Source organism: Rhinopithecus bieti, unplaced genomic scaffold, assembly GCF_001698545.2.
Source record: "Rhinopithecus bieti isolate Rb0 unplaced genomic scaffold, ASM169854v2 scaffold_3763, whole genome shotgun sequence".
In the NCBI taxonomy this organism is placed as follows: domain Eukaryota; kingdom Metazoa; phylum Chordata; class Mammalia; order Primates; family Cercopithecidae; genus Rhinopithecus; species Rhinopithecus bieti.
The window spans coordinates 1,176,253-1,201,552 of NW_016804379.1; the positions used below are offsets into that span (position 1 = coordinate 1,176,253).

The 25,300-nt window shown below is 42.7% G+C and overlaps 1 protein-coding gene across 9 annotated transcripts in view; it reads left to right on the forward strand.

Annotated features, from left to right (window-relative positions):
- The window catches only part of ADCY10 (adenylate cyclase 10), a 106,101-nt gene that overhangs the window by 50,683 nt on the left and 30,118 nt on the right, over positions 1–25,300 (forward strand). For all 9 annotated transcript variants that reach the window (XM_017867588.1, XM_017867591.1, XM_017867589.1 and 6 more), the window contains 8 exons: positions 213–405; positions 1,388–1,474; positions 5,142–5,416; positions 7,088–7,224; positions 13,985–14,110; positions 15,711–15,989; positions 16,122–16,412; positions 25,187–25,256. In XM_017867588.1, coding sequence (XP_017723077.1) covers positions 213–405; positions 1,388–1,474; positions 5,142–5,416; positions 7,088–7,224; positions 13,985–14,110; positions 15,711–15,989; positions 16,122–16,412; positions 25,187–25,256 — 1,458 coding nt within the window. The remainder of the gene's footprint in view (positions 1–212; positions 406–1,387; positions 1,475–5,141; positions 5,417–7,087; positions 7,225–13,984; positions 14,111–15,710; positions 15,990–16,121; positions 16,413–25,186; positions 25,257–25,300) is intronic.

Consider the following 25,300-nt stretch of genomic DNA (forward strand, 5'->3'; position numbering starts at 1 on the left):
CATGTTATGCACAAGTACCCTAGAACTTAAAGTATAATAAAAAAAAAAAAATTAAAAAAAATTTTAAAAAAAAAGAACAATTGCCAGATAGTTTGGAAAATCTCCATCATTATAGCTGAATATGAGAAGACAGAACTTTCCTTTAACCTTTATTATTTTCAAAAATATATATTTAAAAACTCTCTTCTGATTCTTGATTTTCTCACAAACAGGGTCATTGCCATTTCATTGACTAAGATCAGCTTCCATCAAACTTTCTATACCATCCAGATGCTCATGGTCAATGTCCTAGGCCTGCACACCTGTAAACATTATAAAGAACGACAGACCAACCTTCAAAATAAAGTCATGACACTGTTGGATGAAAAGTCCTACTGTCTTCTTAATGACATTTTCCATGTTCAGGTAACTAGCTAGTATTATACTTCTGCACGAATAACCATGGGCAGGCACAGCAACTCCTCTCTGGTGCATTGTGACTCAGCATCTCTTTGGTATGTATTTCTGGAGTATCCAGATAGTGAGTAAATGGCTCCCAATCCTCTTTGGATGTGCATCCACATTCTTGACATATTAGAGGTATCTTGAAATACCATACTCAAAAAAATCCAAATGACCACCTGCTGACTCATTTTTTTCTTACCTTTCTATCATAGCTGTGCTAGCTACTCTGGGACACAAAATCTCTCTTTTCCCACAAGTGATGCCAGTGCAGAGACTGTGCCCTGTCTTTTCCTGAATTATCTAACACAGGGGTCCCCAGCCCCTGGTACTAGTCCATGGCCTGTTAGAAACCAGACCACACAGCAGGAAGTAACCAGTGGGTGAGCAAGTGAAGCTTCATCTCTATTTATAGCCACTCCCCATTGCTCACATTACCACCTAAGCTCCTCCTATTGTCAGATCAGCAGCAGCATTAGATTCCCATAGGAGCATGAACCCTATTGTGAACTGTGCATGCAAGCGATCTAGGCTGCATGCTCCTTATGAGAATCTAATGCCTGATGATCTGTCACTGTCTCCCATCAACCCCATATGGGACCATCTAGTTGCAAGGAAACAAGCTCAGGGCTCCCACTGATTCTATCTACATTATGGTGAGTTGTATAATTATTTCATCATATATTACAGTGTAATAATAATAGAAGTAAAGTGCACAATAAATGTAATGCACCTGAATCATCCCAAAATCATCCCCCCTGCCCCAGTTCATGGAAAAACTGTTTTCCACAAAACTGGTCCCTGGAGCCAAAAAGGTTGGGACCACTTATCTAACACATGAGGATTTTAAGACACAGAATAGTTAAGTGTTTTGCCCAAAGTCGTACAGCCAGTAGTTCCCTTTGTTATTTTCCCATGCTTCATATTCTCATAATTCTTTGTACAGTTTCCTATTTCTCGGGAGATTTCCAGGATGAGCACCTTGAAAAAGCAAAACCAATTGGAAATGTTGTTTATGAAGATCTTGGAGCAGGTAAGAGCATCTGTGGGTCAAGAAGTTGGGGGTGGCCAGGCGCGGTGGCTCACGCCTGTAATCCTAGCACTTTGGGAGGCCGAGGCAGGCGGATCACGAGGTCAGGAGATCAAGACCATCCTGGCTAACACGGTGAAACCCCGTCTCTACTAAAAAAATACAAAAAATTAGCTGGGCGTGGTGGCGGGCGCCTGTAGTCCCAGCTACTCGGGAGGCTGAGGCAGGAGAATGGCGTTATCCCGGGAGGCGGAGCTTGCAGTGAGCCGACTTTGAGCCACTGCACTCCAGCCTGGGCGACAGAGTGAGACTCTGTCTCAAAACAATAAATAAATAAAAGAAGTTGGGGGAAGAAAACTGGGCAAATCACCACGAAGCCAGGTGGTTTGACCGCATTGGCAAGAGGCTTTTGCATATGTGAAGGCTTTATCCTAAAGTGCTTCATTCTCCTCCATCCTTCCAAACCTCAAGCTAAAGGTCTGTTTAGAATTTAGATGCCTTGAAAAGAGTCCCTTAACATCACTCCTAGGAGTCTGGCCTCTCTCAGCCCTCATTTTTTCATGCTTTGTTGAGATATAATGTACCAAAGTGGTTACATATGCAGACTCTGTAGTCAGACCACTGAGGTTTGAACCCCCAGGCCTATCACTTGCTACCTGAGCAACCTCAAGCAGTGACTTACCCTCTCTACGTTTCTGCTTTATCATCTATCAAATGGAGGAAAATAATAGTACCTAGCTCACTGGGATGTAAGTTTAAATGACTAAATTATATGTAGAAACCCTTAGAACAGTGCCTCTTTCATAAGAAACACTCAACAAGAGTTAGCTCTCTCTCTTCCAGTAATATCATGACTGTCTGCTATATATTGATCACCAAATTTATATTTCAGTCCCCACCTCTCTTATAAAAACTAAAACCATATTCCTAAGAACCTTCTAGATATTCCACTTGGATGTAGTGACTCACGCTGAGTTGAGTGTCTAATGCTAAATTCATTTTTTTACTATAGTGCCCTTTCTTCCTCATCCTGACCCTGATCCTTGATTTCATTAGTAGCAAATTATGCCATTCTGTATTATTTAAAGTTATCCTTACCTTCTTTTTCACCCACATTCCCACATTTACTCACGGCCAAGTCCTACTATTTTTACCTTAGAGAGTCTCTGGAATCTCCTTGTCCTCCCTTCCTATTGCCATAGTTCAGGCTCTTAATCATCTTTTCCTGGACTATTTCCATAGATTTCCAAAAAACTCTGTGCTTCACACCTCTCTGCTTCAATTCATCCTTCATATAATTCTCAGAGTATATGCAAATCACACCAACCCATACTTTATACCCTCGAAATAAGTCCCAGTGGTAACAAGATAAAAGCCAAAAGATTTCTTTTTAACCTAGAGAAATGGTGCTCATCTTTCAATGTCACCTCTTTGGTGAGAACTTCCCTAGATCACTAGACATGACTAACTCTTCTTCCACCAGGCTTCTGTAAGGCTTTGAACACATGTCTAGTTATACTATACACTCTATACTATTATGGTATATTGCCATTCATTGCTTATATATCTGTTTCCCCCTCAGGAGATCGTGAGCCTCTTTTTTTTTTTTATTTTATTTTTTGTAACAGAGTCTTGCTCTGTCACCCAGGCTGAAGTGCAATGGTGCGGTCTCGGCTCACTGCAGCCTCCGCCTCTGAGGTTCAAGCGATTCTCCTGCCTTAGCCTCCCGACTAGCTGGGACTACAGGCACGCACCACCACACCTAGCTAATTTTTGTATTTTTAGTAGAAATGGGGTTTCAGTATGTTGGCCAGGCTGTTCTCAAATTCCTGACCTCGTGATCCCCACCTCAGCCTCCCAAAGTGCTGGGATTACATGCGTGAGCCACCGCACCCAGCCTGTAAGCTTCTTAAGAACAGAGAGTCTCTTAACATTTCTATATCACTATTGATGAGCAATGTGCCTCATAATTGTACATAATAAATGATCGATATAAGTTTATGGCATTATATCATATTTATAATACAGCTTTCTTCTTCTCCACTTCAGGTTATAGGCAAGACAATATCAGTAGTTTCTAAATGTCAGGCTTTAGACTGTTTGCATCACAAGTATTTACAAGAAGCTCCTTTAAAAATATGGATTTGTGAGTTCTAACTCTAAAGATTGAAAAAGTAGGATGTGGATTGGGCCTCGGAATCTATCTAGTTGTTTACTTTTGTTGTAAAACTTTTCAGTTGGTACTGAAGCAGAATCTTGTTTGGAAACTGCTACCAAAGCTGTTTTCGATTGTGTACTGACAAGTCTTTGGACCATTAACTATCTGTGTGACCCTGGGCAAGTTACTTAACCTCTCTGTGCCCAAATTTTCTCAGTAAATAGATTCAATAGTACCACTGTATATGGATGTTGTGAGGATTAAATGAGTTAATTATGTAAAGAGTATCCTGCAGTACTTGGAACATAGTAAGTACAATGTAAGTGTTGACTTTTTTTTCACATTAGAGAGAACCCAATCCTCATTTTAAATTGGAAGAAACCAGGCCAATGTTTTATTATTGAATTCATGCTTTTTTGTTCCTGCTTTGTTCTCTTCGATTTATGAATAATTCATTGACAAGGCTATCCTTAGATTAAAACTTACATTTCTATCTCCCCATCTTTTTAAAGATACCAGTCAAAATCAAAACAATGTAGTGCTTACCTCCTCATTAAACTGTTCTCAGGGCTAGGCAAAGGGCTAAGTATTCGGTGACAGAATGGGGCTGTAGGAGTAGACTTACGTATATGTGAACATGGCAGGTTGTAACACTTTATAATGACTGTCAAGCACAAAGAGAAAGAATGGGTTAACTCAGTCTCTTCTCAGAGGGAAACAAAAAGCAGCCATTAGCAGTCTGGAGCAGTGAGAATTGGGGAGTGGGTTTTCTCCATTGTGACACCTTACACAGTGGTAAGGCAGAGCCTGTTACATAAGTGGTTGACACTAAAACGTAGGCTCCATATTTTGTTTGAGACTGTATTCCCAGTACCTAGAACAGCACCTGACCCTCATAGACGCACAATAAATGCTTGATGAGTGAATAAATAATTCAGATTACTTAGGGAAGGGTAGTCTATGTGAGAAAAGGGACACATGATCTGTTTTTTAAGTGTAACACATACCACATTTCAAACTAGAATAGCATCAGCTGCCAGCAGGGCGAGGACTAGTTTTGTTTAACACCTAGCCCAGGGGGTGCTCAGTAAGCATGTGCTGAATATACGTTGGTTGAATAAATGTCAAGTAGATTTCCCCAGGAGAACTTTATTGTTCAATAGATTAAAATGACTCAGAATTAACAAACCAGTTATTTTTATGTAATGAGCACTTCAGTTGGCTTTTGTGGGTACCCCTAAAACTCCATCTATCCTCCAAATTTGCACTATCTTTACACAAAGATTTGACGAAGAGTCCATTCCAGCCAGCTCTGTCCAAATAGCCACAAATTCTAAGTTAATGGAACAAAAAATAATACAAAGTTACTGGAAAGAAAAAATTGAACTTAGTTCTTTCGCTGCATCATAAGCAAACCCGGAAACTCAATGGATACATATGCATACCCATACGTATGTAAAAAAAACCTGACATCCTATAGTGTTTCTCTTTCTCTTTCTGTATCTTGTCCAGACAGTGAAAGAGGAATGGATTATTTTTATCATTCATGAGGCCCAGTTTATGGATTCGACCTCCTGGAGATTTATGGAGAAGCTTATCCAGACTGTTCCTATCTTCATCATTATGTCCCTGTGTCCCTTTGTTGACATTCCCTGTGCAGCTGCCAGTGCCATAATGAAGAACAGGAACACCACCTACATCACCGTTGGTGCAGTACAGCCTAACGACATCACCGACAAGATCTGTCTTGACCTCAATGTGAGCTGCATCCCCAAAGAACTGGACTTGTAAGTAACCTCTTTCTATTCTGAACTCTTGACATCTGCATTCATTCCCTCGGTCCAGACTTCATCAGATTTCTTAGTATGTGTCTTGATGTGCCTATTTCAGTATCTTTCCTGGCCCCACCTTTAAAAAATTTTTTCTTTTCTTTTTTTTTTGTTTTCTTTTGAGATAGGGTGTCACTCTGTCACCCAGGCTGGAGTGTAGTGGTGCCATCATGGCTCACTGCAGCCTTGACCTCCTGGGCTCAAGCCATCCTCCTGCCTCAGCTTTCTGAGTAGCCAGAACTACAGGTGTGTACCCCTGGTAAATTTTTTATTTCTGTAGAGATGGGGTCTCACAGTGTTGCCCAGGCTGATCTTGAACTCCTGGGCTCAAGCAATCCTCCCATCTCAGCTTCCCAAAATGCTGGGATTACAGGCATGAGCCACTGTGCTTGGTCTGGTCCACCTTTTGAAGGGGCCATTCATGATGCTTGGTAGGATGGATGTTGCTCACCTTTTCCATGTTGTCTCCCTGTTACGCCTTCTCCAACTTTGCTTAGTGAAAGGCTCTGTTTCCCTTTCATCATGGGGGCTATGGGTATACTCACTTTAACCTGCAGTGAAGAAGAGCATTGTTACGGGCAAGTGACAGGAAAGGCAAACTGGTAAGCGTTAAAGACTATGACCTGCAACTAAGCAAGGTCTTACCTGGCTGGCAATGGTGTGGTCTGGTATTGGTGTTCTCTGTCTATGGTGGATGTGGAAAGCTGACTCACTGGTGAGTGCTCTCTGAGCTTTTCAGTGGTTCCTCTCCTGGGGTTTCCTTTGGGTTTTTTTGTTTGTTTTTTGGTTTTGTTTGTTTTTTAGACCTAGTTTCGCTCTTGTTGCCCAGGCTGGAGTGCAATGGCGCAATCTCCGCTCACCGCAACCTTCACCTCCCAAGTTCAAGCAATTCTCCTGCCTCAGCCTCCTGAGTAGCTGGGATTGCAGGCATGCCCCATGACGCCCAGCTAATTTTGTATTTAGTAGAGATGAGGTTTATCCACGTTGATCAGGCTGGTCTTGAACTCCCGACCTCAGGTGATCCGCCCTCCTCGGCCTCCCAAAGTGCTGGGATTACAGGTGTGAGCCGCGGAGCCCGGCTCTCCTGGGTCCTGACAGCAGTCACCTTAACAACATAGGGAATGTTTCTTCTTTAGCTGGCTGTTTACAGCCCATCTTAGTATCTGCAATGAGGTTGCCCTCCTTCTGGAAGAAAGATGTCTTGAACAAAGGCTAATTTAAGATCACTCCAGGCACCAATTTGGCACTCACTCTCTCTGTTTCTCTTTCTCTCTCTCTCCCTTTCTCTCTGTTTAAATTATATAGAACATGTATATCTTTCCAAAGCCAAAAAGGTACATCCTTAGTCTTGCTTCCCTCCCTTATCCTATAGGTAACCATTTTGATTAGTTTTTGGTTTATCCTTCCAATGTCTGTTTTAAAAACTATAAATAAAGTGTGTGCATACTTATTGTATACACACATACGTGAAATAAAAAGAAAACAAAGCAATGCCTGAAAATTGAAAACAAACAGAAACAAATGAAGAATGACAAGAAATTATTTTCAAGTGATTGAGAAGACTTAAATGTTTTTCCTTCCTGAAAGTTGTATCTTCAGTGTAAACAGATTGCCTTGTTTTCACTACAGGTACGTGGTGGAGGGAAGCTGTGGGATTCCATTTTACTGTGAAGAATTGCTTAAAAACTTGGAACATCACAAGGTACTCGTTTTCCAACAAACGGAGTCTGAGGAAAAGACAAATAGGGCCTGGAATAACCTGTTCAGTAAGTCCTGCAGTGATGGTTCTTTCTTACTCTGTTCTGCCTAACTTAAGTCTTCATTCAGAGAAGGTAGCAAAAATGGGCTATTCCACAGGCTACTTCCTGTAGAGTCAGAGGGTTCTGGCGAGCCAGGAATTATTGGATCTGACATTCCAGATTGTAAGAGAACTTAACATTGCCTGGGACTCACTGGACTTGGCTAAAGAGTGTATAACCATGGCTGGGCGTGGCGGCTCACGCCTAAATCTCAGCACTTTTGGAGCCCGAGGCGGGCAGATCACTTGAGGTCAGGAGTTCAAGACCAGCCTGGCCAACATGGTGAAACCCCATCTCTACTAAAAATACAAAAATTAGCCAGGTGTGGTGGTGGGCGCCTGTAATCCCAGCTACTCGGGAGGCTGAGGCAGGAGAATCTCTTCAGCCTGGGAGGTGGAGGTTGCAGTGAGCTGAGATTGCACCACTGCACTCCAGCCTGGGCAACAGAGTGAGACTCTGTCCAAAAAAAAAAAAAAAAAAAGAATAGAAAAAAAGAAAGGACCCGAAAAAATCTTAAGGCCCAGAACTGAAGGGCCACTTTGATGTTATTTTCAAAACCTTTCCTTTTTTGCCAGGGGTAAAATTTCTAGTATGAAGTGAGTTATCAACAAAGATCCTGTGCTACACAGATATACACCAGGATGAAATGTGAAGTGATGGCATGAAGGAGGCCAGTTGGAATTTTTCGGAAAATAATTTTATTGCAGGGAGAAGGGTGGGGGCCAGAGAATACAAGTTGGAAAGTAGAGAATTAAGGCTAGATAGAACAGGCTTTAAGTGGGACTTTTTTTGTTTGCACTCCCTTGGTGTTTCTGAGTTGCTAGATTCTTCAGCTCTAAGTCTCGGACATGTGAGGCAGAAAGAAAGCCCTGCCATGGGACCCACTGCCACGTTTTTCCTTGGATCCTAAGGTCCCTAGCTGGTCTGGCTTCTCTCCACCTTCAATGTCATCTTCTGTTTGTTTTACACATAATGTCTAGGGGTTTTAATTATATTTAGCAGGAGGAATAGGGAAAAACATACCAACTCTCTCTTCCTGGAATCAGAAGCTTCTTCATTTTTTTGTGACTCCAATTAAGTGATAAGATGATTTAACAGCTATAAGCACAACGTGTATTAATATTACTAAACCTAGAGGGTCAAAACTTATTCCTCTGCGACTGAATTTAAAGACAAGAATATAGATGTGAGATCAGTGTCATGTTGAAGTGAATATGGTGCAATAAAGGACTTATGGTGCTGCTGTCTCTATGTAGCAGGATAGAAAATCACCACCTAAAGGTGACAGTGAGGGACATTTCACAAAAAAGATTCCTCTTGCTTCCTAAAAACCCCTGCCTCCTGGGTGAATGAATGATGCTCAGATGTCCCTATCCGTGTTTCAGTCTGTACTGCATCTGTTGCCTCTCACTTCTTGTTCAATAGCATGACTGCAGGGCCATGTGGCCCCCGAGGGCACATCTGTAGGAGAAATGAGACAGAAGGTTGTCTGAGAGAACAGGGCAAAGTTCCAATTTTTTTTTTTAAGGAGCAAGAAACATAAGCTTGCTTTTAAGAAAATATCAATTTTTTTTTTTTTCTGGATGATTGTGATGCAAAAATAGAGAAGACTTTCTCTGGCCAAATTAGTTTTAAAGATGATAATGGATCATTATATCGATAATGACTGCTATGATCATTATTTTAGACTAAATAATTCCATTATAATAATATTAAGATGCCAGTGGATTAAAGGAAAGTGATATGTAAATATAAATACTGCGGAGTAAATATTATTTCCGAATTTTATACATTTGTTTACTTTGTTTATTTGTTCAATAAATGTTATGTAGTATCTGTTATGAGCTTTTTTTTTTTGAGACAGAGTCTCACTCGGTTGCCCAGGTTGGAGTGCAGTGGAGCGATCTCAGCTCACTGCAATCTCCGTCTCCTGGGCTCAAGCAATTCTCCTGTCTCAGCCTCCCGAGTAGCTGGGATTACAGGCATGCGCCACTAGTGCCCAGCTAATTTTCGTATTTTCAGTAGAGACAGGGTTTTGCCATGTTGGCCAGGCTGGTCTTGAACTCCTGACCTCAAATGATCCACCCGCCTCGGCCTCCCAAAGTGCTGGGATTACAGGTGTGAGCCACTGTGCCTGGCCCTGTTATGAGCTTTTTAAAACATAATCAGGTGTCTTCTCTATTTAAAACCCTTTAGCGTCTTTTGTGTCCTAATTTTTAAAAATTGAAATTAAGGAGAGATTCTGGTTACACAATATTGTGAATGCACTACAGGCCGCTGAATTGTATACTTTAAAATAATTAATTGCATGTTAGCTGAATTTCACTTCAATTAAAAAAATAAATATGATACATAATTCTGGACTGGATCCTATACTGGAAGAAAAGAGAATGTTAAAGGATATTATTTGGTCAATTCACAAAATTGGGATATGGACAGTAGACTAAAGTATTGTATCAATGTTAAATTTATTTTTTGAGACACTCTGTCGCCCAGACCGGAGTGCAGTGGCACGATCTTGGCTCACTGCAGCCTCCGCCTCCTGGGTTCAAACAATTCTCTGTCTCAGCCTCCTGAGTATCTGGGATTACAGGCAACTGCCACCACACCTGGCTGATTTTTTTTTTTGCATTTTTAGTAGAGACCGGGTTTCACCACCTTAGCCAGGCTGGTCTTGAATTCCTGAACTCGTGATCCACCCGCCTCGGCCTCCCAAAGTGCTGGGATTACAGGCGTGAGCCACTCAGCCCGACCAATGTTAAGTTTCTTGAAGGTGATAATTATACTCTAGTTATATAAGAAAGTGTTGGCCAGGTGCAGTGGCCCACACCTGTAATCCCAGTTCTTTGGGAGTCTGAGGGGGCCAGATCGCTTGAGCCCAGGAGTTTGAGACCTTCCTGGACAACATGACAAAACCCCATCTCTACTAAAAATACAAAAATTAGCAGGGTGTGGTGTTGCACGCCTGTAGTCCCAGCTACCTGGGAGGCTGAGGTGGGAGAATTGCTTGAGCCAGGGAGGTTGAGGCTGCAGCAAGCTATGATCACGCCTCTCCACTCCAGTCTGGGCAATAGGAGTGAGACCCTGTCTCAAAAAAACAAAACAAACAAACAAAAGAGTGTCAATATTTTTAGAAAATACAGAGTTTCAAGTATTTGGGAGTATAGGGTGTGATGTGTGTGACTTATATTCAAATGCTTCAGAAAAATATGTACACATAGAAGGAACCTAGGATATAGTAAATGGGGCAAAGGCTGACAACAGGTGAACCTCAGTAAGGAGTACATTCTATGTATCACCCTTTTATTTATTTCACAAAATTGAATTACATTATGAGATTATCCTATTAACGTATTTATCTATTGTTTAATGTTTGTCTCCCATTAGAATGTGAGCTTCATGAGGCAGGGAGTCTTGTGCTGTCCTGAATCCCCAGTCCTAGGAAAATTCCTAGCACCTAGAGGCAATCAGGTTAATACTGGTTGAGTGATGGAAAGAATGGTTGTCTCCGTGCGAGGTCCTGGAAGGGGAAATAAGCATAAAAGAGCATGGACCACATCATACCCTTGAGCCCCACTCTCCTACTCCCAATACATACACACACCCACACACACACACACGGCCCCCTTTTTGGTATGCTATCCTCCCTTGACTTCCCTGGCGCCACACTCCTCCTGTTCCCCTCTCTAACTAGTCATCAGATGCTTCTTGGCTCTCCCTGGGTCTACTCCTCTTGGGACATTCTTCAAGTTCTATCCTTAACCCTCTCCTTTTGCTAGCTTGCCAGAATTAGAAACAACTCTTTCCCCAGTTGTTTTCATTTACTCTTCTATTTCTCAGCCTTTGTGTGTGTGTCGAACCCTAACCTCACCCTTAGTTCCACACCCATATTTCCAATTGCCCACTGAACTATTCCACAGATTCCCTTAAACTTAACACATCTAAAACTTCATGCATTATCCTCCCTCCTCAACCACCCCTCCTTCTGTACTCCATGTCTCTGTCACTTCTATCACTGTCTTGCTTAGGCCCCATTTCCTCCATGTCTTTAGGATTTGCTTTCTCCTTGCTGAACCACTTACCTGGTTCTATCCATCCTCACTTCTTTTTTTTTTTTTTTGAGATGGAGTCTCACTCTGTCACCCAGACTGGAGTGCAGTGGCCAGATCTCAGCTCACTGCAAGCTCCGCCTCCCTGGTTCACGCCATTCTCCTGCCTCAGCCTCCCGAGTAGCTGGGACTACAGGCTCCGCCACCTCGCCCGGCTAGTTTTTTTTTTTTGTATTTTTAGTAGAGACGGGGTTTCACCGTGTTAGCCAGGATGGTCTCGATCTCCTGACCTCGTGATCCGCCCGTCTCGGCCTCCCAAAGTGCTGGGATTACAGGCTTGAGCCACCGCGCCCGGCCCCATCCTCACTTCTTGACATTGCATTGTTGTAATTCCTTACATAGTCTTCCCTGTCCTGGTCTCGCGCCTTTTCCATATGCTGCTTCCAGTGCTACCTTCCTAAATATAACTGGTTGGATTACTACTATCTCCTCTTCAGAAATCTGTGATCTTTCCCTCTTGTCTATAAAGTCCAGTCTTCATATTATGGTGTTTAATGCCCTCCATGCTGTGCTCCCAAACTAGCTCTCTGAACACGTCTCCACGTCTCCCACATAGCACTTTAGCATTCCAGCCCCTGCACTTTAGCCATGCTGGGCCGCTTCATTCCCCTAACTCACTAAGTACTCTGAGGTTCCCGTGCCTTTGCATTGGCCTCTCCTCCACTTTCTGCTTAGAATATCTCTTCATCCGGCCGGGCGCGGTGGCTCAAGCCTGTAATCCCAGCACTTTGGGAGGCCGAGACGGGCGGATCACGAGGTCAGGAGATCGAGACCATCCTGGCTAACATGGTGAAACCCCCGTCTCTACTAAAAAATACAAAAAACTAGCCGGGCGAGGTGGCGGGCGCCTGTAGTCCCAGCTACTTGGGAGGCTGAGGCAGGAGAATGGCGTAAACCCAGGAGGCGGAGCTTGCAGTGAGCTGAGATCTGGCCACTGCACTCCAGCCCGGGCGACAGAGCGAGACTCCGTCTCAAAAAAAAAAAAAAAAAAAAAAAAAAAAAAAAAGAATATCTCTTAATCCTTCAAGGATCAATCAAAGTACTTCCTCCTCTATCAAGCCTTTCTGAATCCACCAAGTCTGATTTAATTGTTGTTTTCTGTTCCCACAACATGCTACTCTTTGCTCTTTAGCTCTTAAGTCACTCATCCTGGTGTTATAATTGGTTACTTATATATCTGTCTCCATAGATTTTTAAGCCCCTTGGGGGCCAGAAGCATGTGTTATTCACATTTGTAGCCTTCACTGGATATGATGCACAGAAAGTCCTTAATAAATATGTCCTGTATTGATGTGAACTCTGGTGCTTACTGTTTGTGTCCAGTCACATGGCACTCATTTACTGCCTGGCAGTCCAGCTCTTTGCGTACATGACTTAGAGCTCTAGGAAATAAGGAACTTGGTTTTATTCACCTTCCTATTTTCACCTCACCGAGCATAGTCTTGCAGCTATCAAGGACTGCATGAATGGCTGAAGGGACAGAAAAATAATGCATTTTGGAGTACTAGGAAACCAAATTACTAGGCACATTTACTATTCAAACTTCACCAATTAAAATACCTCTTTCTGGCCGGGCGCGGTGGCTCAAGCCTGTAATCCCAGCACTTTGGGAGGCCGAGACGGGTGGATCATGAGGTCAGAAGATCGAGACCATCCTGGCTAATACGGTGAAACCCCGTCTCTACTAAAAAATACAAAAAAAAAAAACCCTAGCCAAGCGACGAGGCGGGCGCCTGTAGTCCCAGCTACTCGGGAGGCTGAGGCAGGAGAATGGCATAAACCCGGGAGGCGGAGCTTGCAGCGAGCTGAGATCCGGCCACTACACTCCAGCCTGGGCGGCAGAGCAAGACTCCGTCTCAAAAAAAAAAAAAAAAAAAAAAAATCTCTTTCTGATGTAGCCATGTCCTAATTAGAGTACAGTGCCTCAGAGAATGTCTTTGTATCTGAGTGTGGGTATGTGAATGTATACATACAAATATATGTTTCTGTATACTGTAATACATTCTGATAATGACTGGGAATCAAATGTTTGTAAAGCCTTATATCCTATGGAAGACACCAATAGTGCCAGTTCCTTTGGTTGGGCAGGGTTGACAGAGGGAGACAAAACATTTTTGAGTACATCTAGATTTTCATTAATCAGTTTTACTTAGAACAAGGTTTCCAGCGGCCTCGTGCAGTGTGGCTCATACCTGTAATCCCAGTACTTTGGGAGGCGGAGGCAGGCGGATCACTTGAGGTCAGGAGTTTGAGACCAGCCTGGCCAACATGGTGAAACCCCATGTCTACAAAAATTAGCCAGGCATAGTGGTGGGCGGCTGTAATCCCAGCTACTTGGGAGGCTGAGGCAGGAGAATCTCTTGAACCTGGGAGGCAGAGGTTGCAGTGAGCCAAGATCACGCCACTGCACTCCAGCCTGGGCGACAGTGAGAGACTCTGTCTCAAAAAAACAAAAAACAAAACAAAACAAAAAAAAAGGTTTCCAGAATATTTAGTGAGCCAATATACATCTCTGCGCACTCTTCCTCACATGAGATCCATCTCAAAGTTCATTGGAAAATCAGACCTTATAAGACAGACTAATGACTCAACTTTTCTTCCCTTTTATACCCCTGTAGAGTATTTCGTTAAGCCAATAGAGAAGTTAAACATGGTTGCTCTCCAAAGTGATGAGGAAAGTGAAGTCTGTCACCTCGCAAGTGGTGTCAGACTGAAAAACCTGTCACCTCCAACATCATTAAAAGGTAAGAAAATCTGGCCAGGTGCAGTGGCTCACGCCTATAATCCCAGGACTTTGGGAGGCTGAGGCGGGCAGATCACAAGGTCAGGAGTTCGAGACCAGCCTGGCCAACATGGTGAAACCCCGTCTCTACTAAAAATACAAAAAAATTAGCCAGGCACACACCTGTAATCCCAGCTACTTGGGAAGCTGAGGCAGGAGAATTGCTTGAACCCGGGAGGTGGAGGTTGCAGTGAGCCACTGCACTCCAGCCTGGGTAACAGAGTGAGACTCCATCCCAAAAGAAAAAGAAAAGAAAAGAAAAGACGGAAAAGAAAATCTGACCTGGTATTTATTTTCTAGTCCCTAAACTTCACTTTGGTTTTCCCTAGGATGTCTGTTTTAAAACAAAAAAGAAAACAGCAACACAGGTTGTTTGTCTGTTTGCTCTATACTGCCTGAAGCAGTGAGAAGGCTCCAGGGTAGGCTTGGCTTTTCTCCTAATTAAGAGCCATCTTTCCACCTGTGTATATTCTGGGATCTGCATAAAAGAATGAAATATTGTACATTTTCAATTAAACAGAAACCAAATCATGAGGGAGAAAATCTAATACTGAGATACTTCCTGCCATCCACTTTTACGATAAATAAATGACAAACAAGAGTTTATATGAAAGACATATTATTGGCCAGGTGCGGTGGCTAACTCCTGTAATCCCAGCACTTTGGGAGGCTGAGGCGGGCGGATCACTTGAGGTCAGGAGTTCAAGAGACCAGCCTGACCAACATGGAGAAACCCCATCTCTACTAAAAATACAAAAAAAAAAATTAGCCTGGCATGGTGGCGCACGCATGTAATCCCAGCTACTTGGGAGACTGAGGCAGGAGAATTGCTTGAACCTGGGAGGCGGAGGTTGCAGTGAGCCGAGATCGCGCCATTGCACTCCAGCTTGGGCAACAAGAACGAGACGGGAAAAAAAAAAAAAAGACTAGCTTAGTTTCTACTGTGTTTTTTGGGCAAGTTGAGAAGTTCTAATTTTGTCCCTAACAGAAGGATATCCTGGTCAAAATGTCCAGAAAGCCACGTGAGCTACGATATTCAAGCTTAGATGAAACATTGGGATAGGAGCTGTGAACTCTCTGACACTTGGCCATGACACAGAGATGATAATGTATGTCATGAAAAGACATAAATTTCCAGGGCAGATAGAGAGAAAAATTTCCAGCAGAAAGGGAGCCAGAGAAGAAGATACAGAAGGACTAGCTGAGGAAGTCAACAAAGCACAGGAATGGCAGGGCCTGCTCCTTCTGACAATAGTGATTACAACGTCCTCTCCTCTCCTCACACACGCTTGTCACACTTTAGCACAAAATCAGAACACCATGAAATCCATCTTAATTTTGTCAGGTCATTGTGCCATGTGTCTTTCCAGGCCATAAGCCTGCATCTTTAGTACTCTCAGCACAAGTGCTATCCACAAATTAGGTACTAAACAAATACTTCTTTTGACAGCTTGACTGAGTTTCTTTCAACAAGAACTGTTGAGCAGGATGGTTGTATCAAATACAGCATATTTGATAAAGACAAATAACTAGTTTTCTACTGTGTGGCCTTCTACCTGCAGAAATCTGTCTGATCCAGCTGGATAGAATGAGCCTTTCCCACCAAATGCTGGTGAGATGTGCTGCCATCATTGGCCTGACCTTCACCACCCAGTTGTTGTTTGAGATTCTTCCCTGTTGGAATATGAAGATGATGATCAAGGCCCTCGCAACCCTAGTGGAATCTAACATTTTTTATTGTTTCCGGAATGGCAAGGAGCTTCAAAGTGCCCTGAAACAGAACGATACCTCATTTGAGGTGCACTATCGCTCCTTGTCTCTGAAGCCCAGTGAAGGGATGGGTGAGTAGCACCTGGAGTGACTCAGCTTCCTCTTAAGGACCCATCTAGATCAAATAATTGACCTGTGTTAGGTAGAAGGGGCTGATCTGTTGCCTACTGCCTGGCTGAAAAAACCCTTTTTGCTCTCTCCAGATCACGGTGAAGAGGAAGAGCTTCGTGAACTGGAGAATGAGGTGATCGAGTGCCACAGGATTCGATTCTGCAGCCCTATGATGCAGAAAACAGCCTACGAGCTGTGGCTCAAGGACCAGAGAAAAGCCATGCACTTGAAATGTGCCCGCTTTTTAGAAGAAGATGCCCACAGGTGTGACCACTGCCGAAGCAGGGACTTCATTCCCTATCATCACTTCACAGTGAATATTCGGCTCAACACTTTAGACATGGATGCCATTAAAAAGATGGCTACGTCTCATGGATTTAAAAGTAACCTACCTCATTTTTAAATTATCCTAACTGTTCGTGGGAAATCTAGAGACTAAGATCTAGAAGGAGTGGGTGTGGACCTTGAGGACTCCAAGTCCCATAAGCGGCTTGGGCACAAAGAATGATGAGACTTCAGCAGCCTAGGCCAATGGTGAAGAGAAGAGTAAGGGAATGTACCTGTATTGAGTCTGGTGAACCAATCTCACTATAACTGTCAGGGATGGTTTAGGGATGGGGCTCTGGCAAAATGGGGTGTGACCAGAACTCAAACTAAAATATCCCACTTAATTGACACCAAAGGATGGAATCCAAAGGGGGGTACAATCTGACATGATGACATGGTGTTTCTTGGCAGATAAGAATATTATTGCTTTGTTGGTCTAGTTTGAAACAGGTTCCAGTGGGACAAGAATATGATTGAGAGAGAATTAGCCAGGGCTAAGCAGATCAGGGCTCCAGAAAAGAGGGCTTGGTTTCAGGGCAGGAATTCAAGACCATCTGAGAAGCAAATTTTAAAAGTTACAAACCAATAACACCAATCAGCTATGTGATCTGAGAGGATTTGAGGAATGTAAGGACCCAAAGACTCAGTCACTGCGGGCATGATGGGTGTCAGACATAGAGCTACAACACCAATTCTAGCCCCCATTCATGGTGGCCAGGGAGCTCCTCATGGGCTGTCTACCCTAGTCAGAGGACCTTGGTGATTATGGCTAAATCTGGTTGGGAAATCAGAGGCTACAAGTAGAGGACTCCTATATTATAAGGATATTAAAAATCAGGAAGAAATGTATCTAAAGTGCCTAGCACATAGCAGGTGCAAAATAAAATTTTTTTTCTCATTCGTTCTCTATTTCACGTGCATTCTCAGTGGATCCTCGTATTAACCCTTTAAGGTTGATGAGGGTTATTTTCATTGTATAGATTTTTTAAATTGTGGTTCTGGAAGCTTAAGTAACTTACCCAATACCACAGAATGAGTGACAGGCTTTATTCAATCTGCCATCAGTCTAATTCCTAAGTTCATCATCTGCTCATTATACCTGAGCTCCCCCAAATGTGGGGTTGGACTTTTAGGTAATACTTGCCAGAAAATAGGAAGTTCACAGACACCGCATGAAGTAGAAATCAAGAGAGTGAGAAAATTGCAGCTTTGCACAGTGGGACAAGCATGTTGTTGAAACTGCACTCACACTAGTCCATCTCCCTTTTTGGAAGGCAGGAATCAGGCTGTAAGTTCAGAGCTTTAGGATCTGGACTATGAAGATTTCTAGTCCTCTGAGAACTTGAGTACAAAGAGGATAAGACTTCAGCAGTAGTCTCACCGTCACTGGGGCAGGGAAGATGTCAGGGGAATGTACACCTACCTGAGTTTAGTTCTATTAGTAGCATGTATTAAATTCTCTCTCGTCTGTTATATTTTTACAAAATTGGTAATATTATTATTATCATCACAAAAATGGTATGTGTGTAACACGATGTTGAAATTGAAATTTGTGCCAGAGCACCAAGATACAATGAATGCTGCAATTCAAACTGAGGCAGTGGATATACAGAATTTACAAAGGAAATAGCTGAGAATCAATTATAATCTTGGATCCCTTGCCCAGATGTAAGACATAGAAATGAGGAAGAGTGTATAGAGGGCCAGGATTTGTGAAGAGCTCTCTTTGGTGAGAACTGATGAGGTGCTGTGTGCCCTCCTCAAGTGGGTTGTTTACTTCATCACCTCAAGCCTAGTGAAGTGCCTTCCTTAGAATCAGAGGGCATAGAACACTGGGGCCTGCCTCCTGCCTAAGAAGGCTGAAGTGGCCTGTGGCTGCATTGGGATCAAGCTGCCATCCCAGACTGTGGGAAAGGATGTGTGAGGGTTTCTCATGGATCAGATAAAACCCACCTGGGAGAAACAGCAGGACTGGAACCATTTTAAGTTCTTCCCAGAGTGCCCTTGGGAGGGTGAGAAGACCCTTGGGTGTGGACTGCTAGAATGAGACAGGGGTAAGGGGGGCAGACTGTGGAGCACTGAGAAGATGTGCTGCCTGAATTCAGGAAGCTTTAGTGAAGGATCCCACACAGGGCCCTACTCAAAGAACCAATGAAAGTATCAGTAGGAGATGAAATGATGGAAAGAGATGAGGGAAAGGGAAAAGAAGAATATTCGACTGTGTGGGGTCAGTGAGTCATACATATACACACACACATACACGCACATACATATACATAGATGTATTTTTTGGTAGATTGATGTTTTATTTTGGGGGATAAAATAAGCTAAAATATGCTGACAGCTAGAAGACAGGTCAGTTTGAGCAGCTGGCCTTTAGCAGGCTGACTGTTGTCATCAAAGCAAACAATTTCAGTTATTTGCAGATTTTCCAATCAACTGGAAGTTCAGTTCTGGAGCATATGTGACCAAATGTCTCTGAATAATGTCTGCTGGTAGCCCTTCCATCAGCACCTCCATCTGAGTAAGGCCACCGCTCTACTATTTCTCCTATCAGAATATTTCACCTGTTCAGAAGGCTATCGACTAGGCAAACTTTAGAGACTTTGTAAATTCCCTAAATGTTGTATCAAAAAACAGTAATCCCATGGCCCACCATCGCACACACCTTCAGTAGTTCCAGTCAGGGGCAAACATTTTTAATTTAGCTATTCTTTCTAGTCATTACCTCCATATACTAAATGGTATATTAATATTGCTTTTATTGATTTTTAAAAAAATCAAATTCTGACATCTGTTTTCTGGCTATGGCAGATGAGGATTTAACTCTGTTACACCACTCCTCGGCCCCTCTCCCTTATATTGTCATATAACTGGCATTAGACAAGTCAGTGAAGTGTTTACATTATTAAGACTATGTAAATGTTGTCCATTACAAATCAAGTAATTTACAGTGAATAGATTTCTTAACAAATGTTTACTTTTCCTAGAGTTACTAGGAAACTTTTTTTTTTGCAATGTCTTCCTTAAAACATCCTGCTTCCATCTATCCTAGACAGATAGATACTCTATCTATCCATTATCCCTGAATCTCCCAAAGTGTGCAGTATAACCTTTAGGCAATACTAGTCAAGGACATAATTGGGACCAAGTATGGTGGCTCACGCTTGTAATCCCAGCACTTTGGGAAGCTGGGGTGGAAGGATCACTGGAAGCCAGGAGTTCAAGACCAGCCTGGACAACAAACTGAGACTCTGTTTCTACAAAAAACTAAAAATAAGAAAATTAGCCAGGCATGGTTGTGCACATCTATAGTCCCAGTTTCTCAGGAAGTTGAGGTGGGAGGATCTCTTGAGCCCAGGAGTTCAAGGATACAGTGAGCCGTGATCATGGCCGCTGCTCTCCCCAAAAGGGAAAAAAAGACATAATTGGAGGAGATTCAGGGCCACTGCATTACGTGTGAATCAGATAGGGAGGAAGCTGGTAGCTGGTTCCCTTTCAATTCTCTTTTGATCCTCATGTCCTTCTTAAGAACTGTTATTTTCTAAGTCTTGATTCATTCCAACGGTTTACCCTCCTGGGTGCTGTCCTTCAGCTTCTTCCACCTATTTCATCAATGACTACTCTTCTCACTCCTTTATCTTCTACAGATATGTTGAACTTTCATTCAGCATTTCATTTACTCATTCCACAATTATTTATTGGGTTCCTACTATGTGCCAGGCACTGCTTACTGCTCTAGGCATCTGAACAAAACAGCATCAGTGTTTTGCATCGGTGAACAAACCAGCATTCTGTTGGGGGAAAGTAGACAGTGGAGAACAAAAACATAATAAAGAAGTAAATTTCTGGGTGCAATGGCTCATGCCTATAATCCCAGTGGCTTTGGAGGCTTGAGGCCAAGGGTTCAAGACCAGCCTGGGCAGGAAAGCAAGACCCCCATCTCTTCAAAAAAAATTAGCCAGGTGTGATGGCTTTTGCCTGTAGTCCCAGCTACTCAGTAGTATTGCTTGAGGCCAAAAGTTTGAGACTGCAGTAAGCCATGTTCACTCTACCATACGCCAGCTTGGGTGACAGAGCAAGACCCCCAACTCTTAAAAAAAAAAAAAAAAAAAAGGAAAGCATATAGTATAAGTGATAAATCATAGAGAAAAACAGAAAAGAATGTTGGGTAGGACAAGGGAGATAAGGAGCGCAGAGTCATTTGGGTGCCTTCACTGCAAAGCAAGATTCATGTAAAGACAGAGGAAGTGAGGGATTTTGCTGTGTGAGTGGCTGAGGAAGACTGTTCTAGGCAGATGGGTAGCTAGTGCGGTGACCCTAAGACAGGAGCGTGGCCCTTCCATTCTATACATGTGGAATTTATACTTTCAGAGATCATTTTATTCTTACCAGGCACAGTGGCTCACCTGTAATCCCAGCATTTTGGGAGGCTGAGACAGGTGGATTGCTTGAGCTCAAGAGTTCAAGACCAGCCTGAGAAGCATGATGAAACCCCCCTCCACAAAAAATACAAAAAATTAGCTGGGTGTGGTGGCAGGCGCCTGTAGCCCCAGCTACTCAGCAGGGTGATGTGGGAAGATCCCTTGAGCCAGGGAGGTTGAGGATGCAGCGAGCTGTGATTGTGCCACTGCACTCCAGCCTGAGCAACAGAGCAAGGCCCTGTCTCAAAAAAAAAAACAAAAAAATCATTTTATTCTCACTTAGTTAGCTAAATGTCCTGAACCTGGGGAGACAGAAGATAAACCCAAGAGGTAGTCTGACATCTTGAACCTAAAGTCTTATTTTTAGTTATTTGAAACCCTAAGGTGGGCAGGTGATATCTTTGCTTTTCTCTTTTCTATTGAGAACCTACAGGCATTTTGTATCTTTTTTCTTTTGATTTTTACAGATTCTCCTTGTAGTAGGAAACTCTTAATACAGCATCTCCTTTGTAAATGAAAAAAATGAGAATCAAAAATAATACGATTCTGGTTGGGCACAGAGGCTCATGCCTGTAATCGCAGCACCTTGGGAGGCCGAGGTGGGGGGATCACGAGGTCAGGAGATCGAGACCATCCTGGCTAACACGGTGAAACCCCATCTCCACTAAAAATACAAAAAATTAGCCAGGCATGGTGGCACACACCTGTAGTCCCAGCTACTTGAGAGGCTGAGGCAGGAGAATCACTTGAACCTGGGAGGCGGAAGTTGCAGTGAGCTGAGATCGTGCCACTGCAGTCCAGCCTGGGTGACAGAATGAGACTCCATCTCAATAAAAAAGAAAAGAAAAGAAAAGAAAAGAAAATATAAAATTAGCCAGGTGTGGTGGTGCAGGCCTGTAATCCCAGCTAGTAGGGAGGCTGAGGCACGAAAATCACTTGAACCCAGGAGGCAGAGGTTGCAGTGAGCCAAGATCGCACCACTGCGCTCCAGACTAGACAACAGAGTGAAACTCCATCAAAAAAAATAGTAATAATAATAATAATGATATGATTCACCCAAGTAATAAATGACACAATGACAAAGAGCATACCTTGTATGCCCTGACTCTGTTTGCTTTATCTATCCGATCTTCGCATTCCATTCTATCACTATTACAATTTATTTATTTATTTATTTTGAGAACGGGTCTTGCTCTGTTGCCCAGGCTGGAATGTAGTGGCGTGATCTGGGCTTACTGCAGCTTCAAACTTCCAGGCTCAAGCCATCCTCCAACCTCAGACTCCCAAGTAGGTGGGACTACAGGCACATAACACCACATGCTGCTAATTTTTTCTTCTTCTTCTTCTTTTTTTTTTTGTAGACAGGTCTTGCCATGTTGCCCAAGCTGGTCTCAAGCTCCTGGACTCAAATGATCCTCCCACCTCAGCCTCCCAAAGTGTTGAAGTGTTGGGATTATAGGGATGAGCCACTGTGCCTGGCCACCATTAATTTTTTTTTTTTTTTTTTTTTTGAGGCGGAGTCTCGCTCTGTCGCCCGGCTGGACTGCAATGGCCGGATCTCAGCTCGCTGCAATGCAAGCTCCGCCCCTTCCGGGTTTACGCCATTCTGCCCTGCCCCTCAGCCCCTCCCTGAGTAGCCTGGGACCTACAGGCCACGCCGCCACCCTGGCGTCCGCCTTGGCTAGTCTTTTTGTATTTTTTAGTAAAGAGACCGGGGGTTTTCACCGTGTTAGTCAAGGAATATCTCGAACTCCTGAGCCTCGTGATTCCCGCCCGTCTCCCCGGCCTCCCAAAGTGCTGGGATTACAGGCTTGAGCCACCGCGCCCGGCCTAATTGACTTATTTTCAACAAACCTGCATGTATGCAACAAACATTTATTAAGTGTCTACCCTGTGCCAGGAAGTGACCTAGATTTTGGACCATAGTAGTGAAAAATGATAGACATTTATTATTAATTTTTATTTTATTATTAATGATAGACATGTCTATTCTCATAAATTTGAATTTTAATGGCAGCTGACAGACAATGAAGAGATTAAGCAATAAAATCTTCAAGGGGCCTTGTAGACTTTGATAAATAGTCTAAATTTCAGTCTAAGTGAATTGGAACACATTGGAAATATATCAGTTAGAATGAGTATTGGCTGCATATAATAAGGACCTTGCTAATGTGGCTTAAATTTATTTATTATCAAATGTATTATATTTATGTATTTCTCATGTAAAAGGCTTGCCTCATCACTGGGACTAGTATGGAGGCTTCATGATCATCAGGGACCTTGGTCCAAAACAGCTGCTGAGGCTCCAGCCAGCACATTTAATGCTAGAAGGAGAAAGAAGCCAAAACATGAAAGGATGTCCCCTCCCTTTTAAAGGATCTTCTAAAAGTCCTACCCAGTATTTCCTCTTACATCCCATTGATCAGAACCTACTCACATGACTATATCCAGTTGCAAGGGAAGCTGAAGAATTTCGCTGTCCTGAATAACATTGAATTCTACTACTAATGAGAAAAGGGACAATGGAGATAGAGATGGGAAACCAGCAGTTCCTGCCACAGAGATCTGAATCATGCTTTTTAAACGGTACTGCCTTCTCTACAGAAAAAGATTGAAAAGGATAGGAATAGAAGGGAGATTAGTTTTTTGCAGTTGTCCAGGTAAAATTTTGGTGGTGGACTGGGATGGTGCTGTAGTGAAGATGGACAGAAGACGATGAATTCAGATATGTTTTTGGGTATGGTCAATGGGACTTTCTGATGGACTGAGTAGGGATGGGGATAAGAGAAAGAAAATAATCAAGGATCTTGTGCAGGTTTTTGCCTTGAGAAAATGGATATATGGCAGTGATGCTTACTAAGATAGGAAAAGTTGTAAATGGGTATAAGTTTCTGGAGGAGAGATTAAAGAGTTTCTGTTTGAATCATGTTAATTTTGAAATACCTATTACACATTCAAGTGGCAGTTGCCAAGGTGGTATTTGAATATATGGGTCTGTAGTTAAAGTAGATGTCAAGGCTTAGATATATAAAATGGAAAGCCATTAGCATATGAGTGTAATTAAAAGTCATGGGCAGATGAAACTGCCTAGGGAAAAATTGTGAATGGAGGATGGAGCCCAGGACCAAACTGAGGTTTACCAACATTTAGAATGTTGGTAGAAGAACAGAAGCCAATTAAGTGGGTAACCAATTCCCTTATAACACACAAAGCAATGTGTGCTAAAAGAATGAGTGAAAAGAGAGAGTGTATTAAATGCTGCTTAGAGGTAATCAAGTGCAGACAAAGATATAGCCTTTGGATTTGACAACATGGTGGCCACAGGTAACTTTAACAAGAGCAGTTTTAGAGAACTAGCAGGACAGGGTCATAATTCAATATATTCAGCTGCTAGTCACTAAGGAATCAATAAATAGTAATCTAGGAGAAGAGGTGGCCAAATTGATCTCTATGCAGTGCAATAAGGATTATAATACAGGTCTGCAGAGGGTTGATGGACACACAGGAGTTGGGGTACTTATCTATGGGATACTTACCTATGGGGGCAAGGGCCCAGAGGGCTTTCAGAAGAAGGTGATAACTTCTTAGATGTTCAAACTGCATCTATAAGATGTATGGAGTAATGCATTAGCCTAGGAGCCAGAAAACCTAAGTTCTAGTCCTACCTCCACCACTAACAGTTATATGACCTGAGACAAGTTCCTTCCCCTCTCTGGGATTCTTTCTTGTGCCTGAAGGGAGAAATGACTGGACTAGACAAGCCTCATTTGTTTTCTGTTTTAAGATCATTATGGAATTTTCCAAACTATTCAAGTCTGCTTAGACTGAGGTTTTTAATTTAAGATTCTCTGCCCTTCAGTTAACCTTTTGGGGTATTTCACTTCATTATCTATATTTCTCCACTGGAAACTGATGTCACTTTCTTCAGGCTTAATTCATAGTTTTTACTGCAGAATAAATTACTTAGGATAATGTTATTAGCTATCACAAATCCCAACATTTCTGTGGCTTAACACAAGAGAGTGATAGTTTATTTCCACCTCATGATATAATCCAATGCAAGTATTGACCAAAGGCTTTGCATGCAAAGGGACCCAGGCTCCTCCCAACTTGTGGGTTCGCTATCCTTCAGGTTCTTAGAATTATTTGCTTTCTTGTGGAAAGAGAAGGCAGAGAAGACACTTAACCATCTCAGCCTAGAGGTGACATATATTACTTCTAATCTAATTCTATTGTGAGAACTCATGATGTGGCTTCACCTAAGATGCAATGGCGACTGGGCATTGTGGTTTCTGTCTGGGCAGCAACAATTCCATAAAGGGAACAAGAGTCTTGGGTAGACAGCAGATATCTCCACTACAGAGAACGTTTCAATGACCCATACAACTCATTTGTTTATTTTCTAGCTCAAGAAGAGCTTATCCTGTCCAAATCAGAGATTCCTGAGACATCCGCATTATTTCCTGAAAATCCCAGGTAGAGGCATATATCATTGTTTAGGAAGTAGAGCATAAACAATT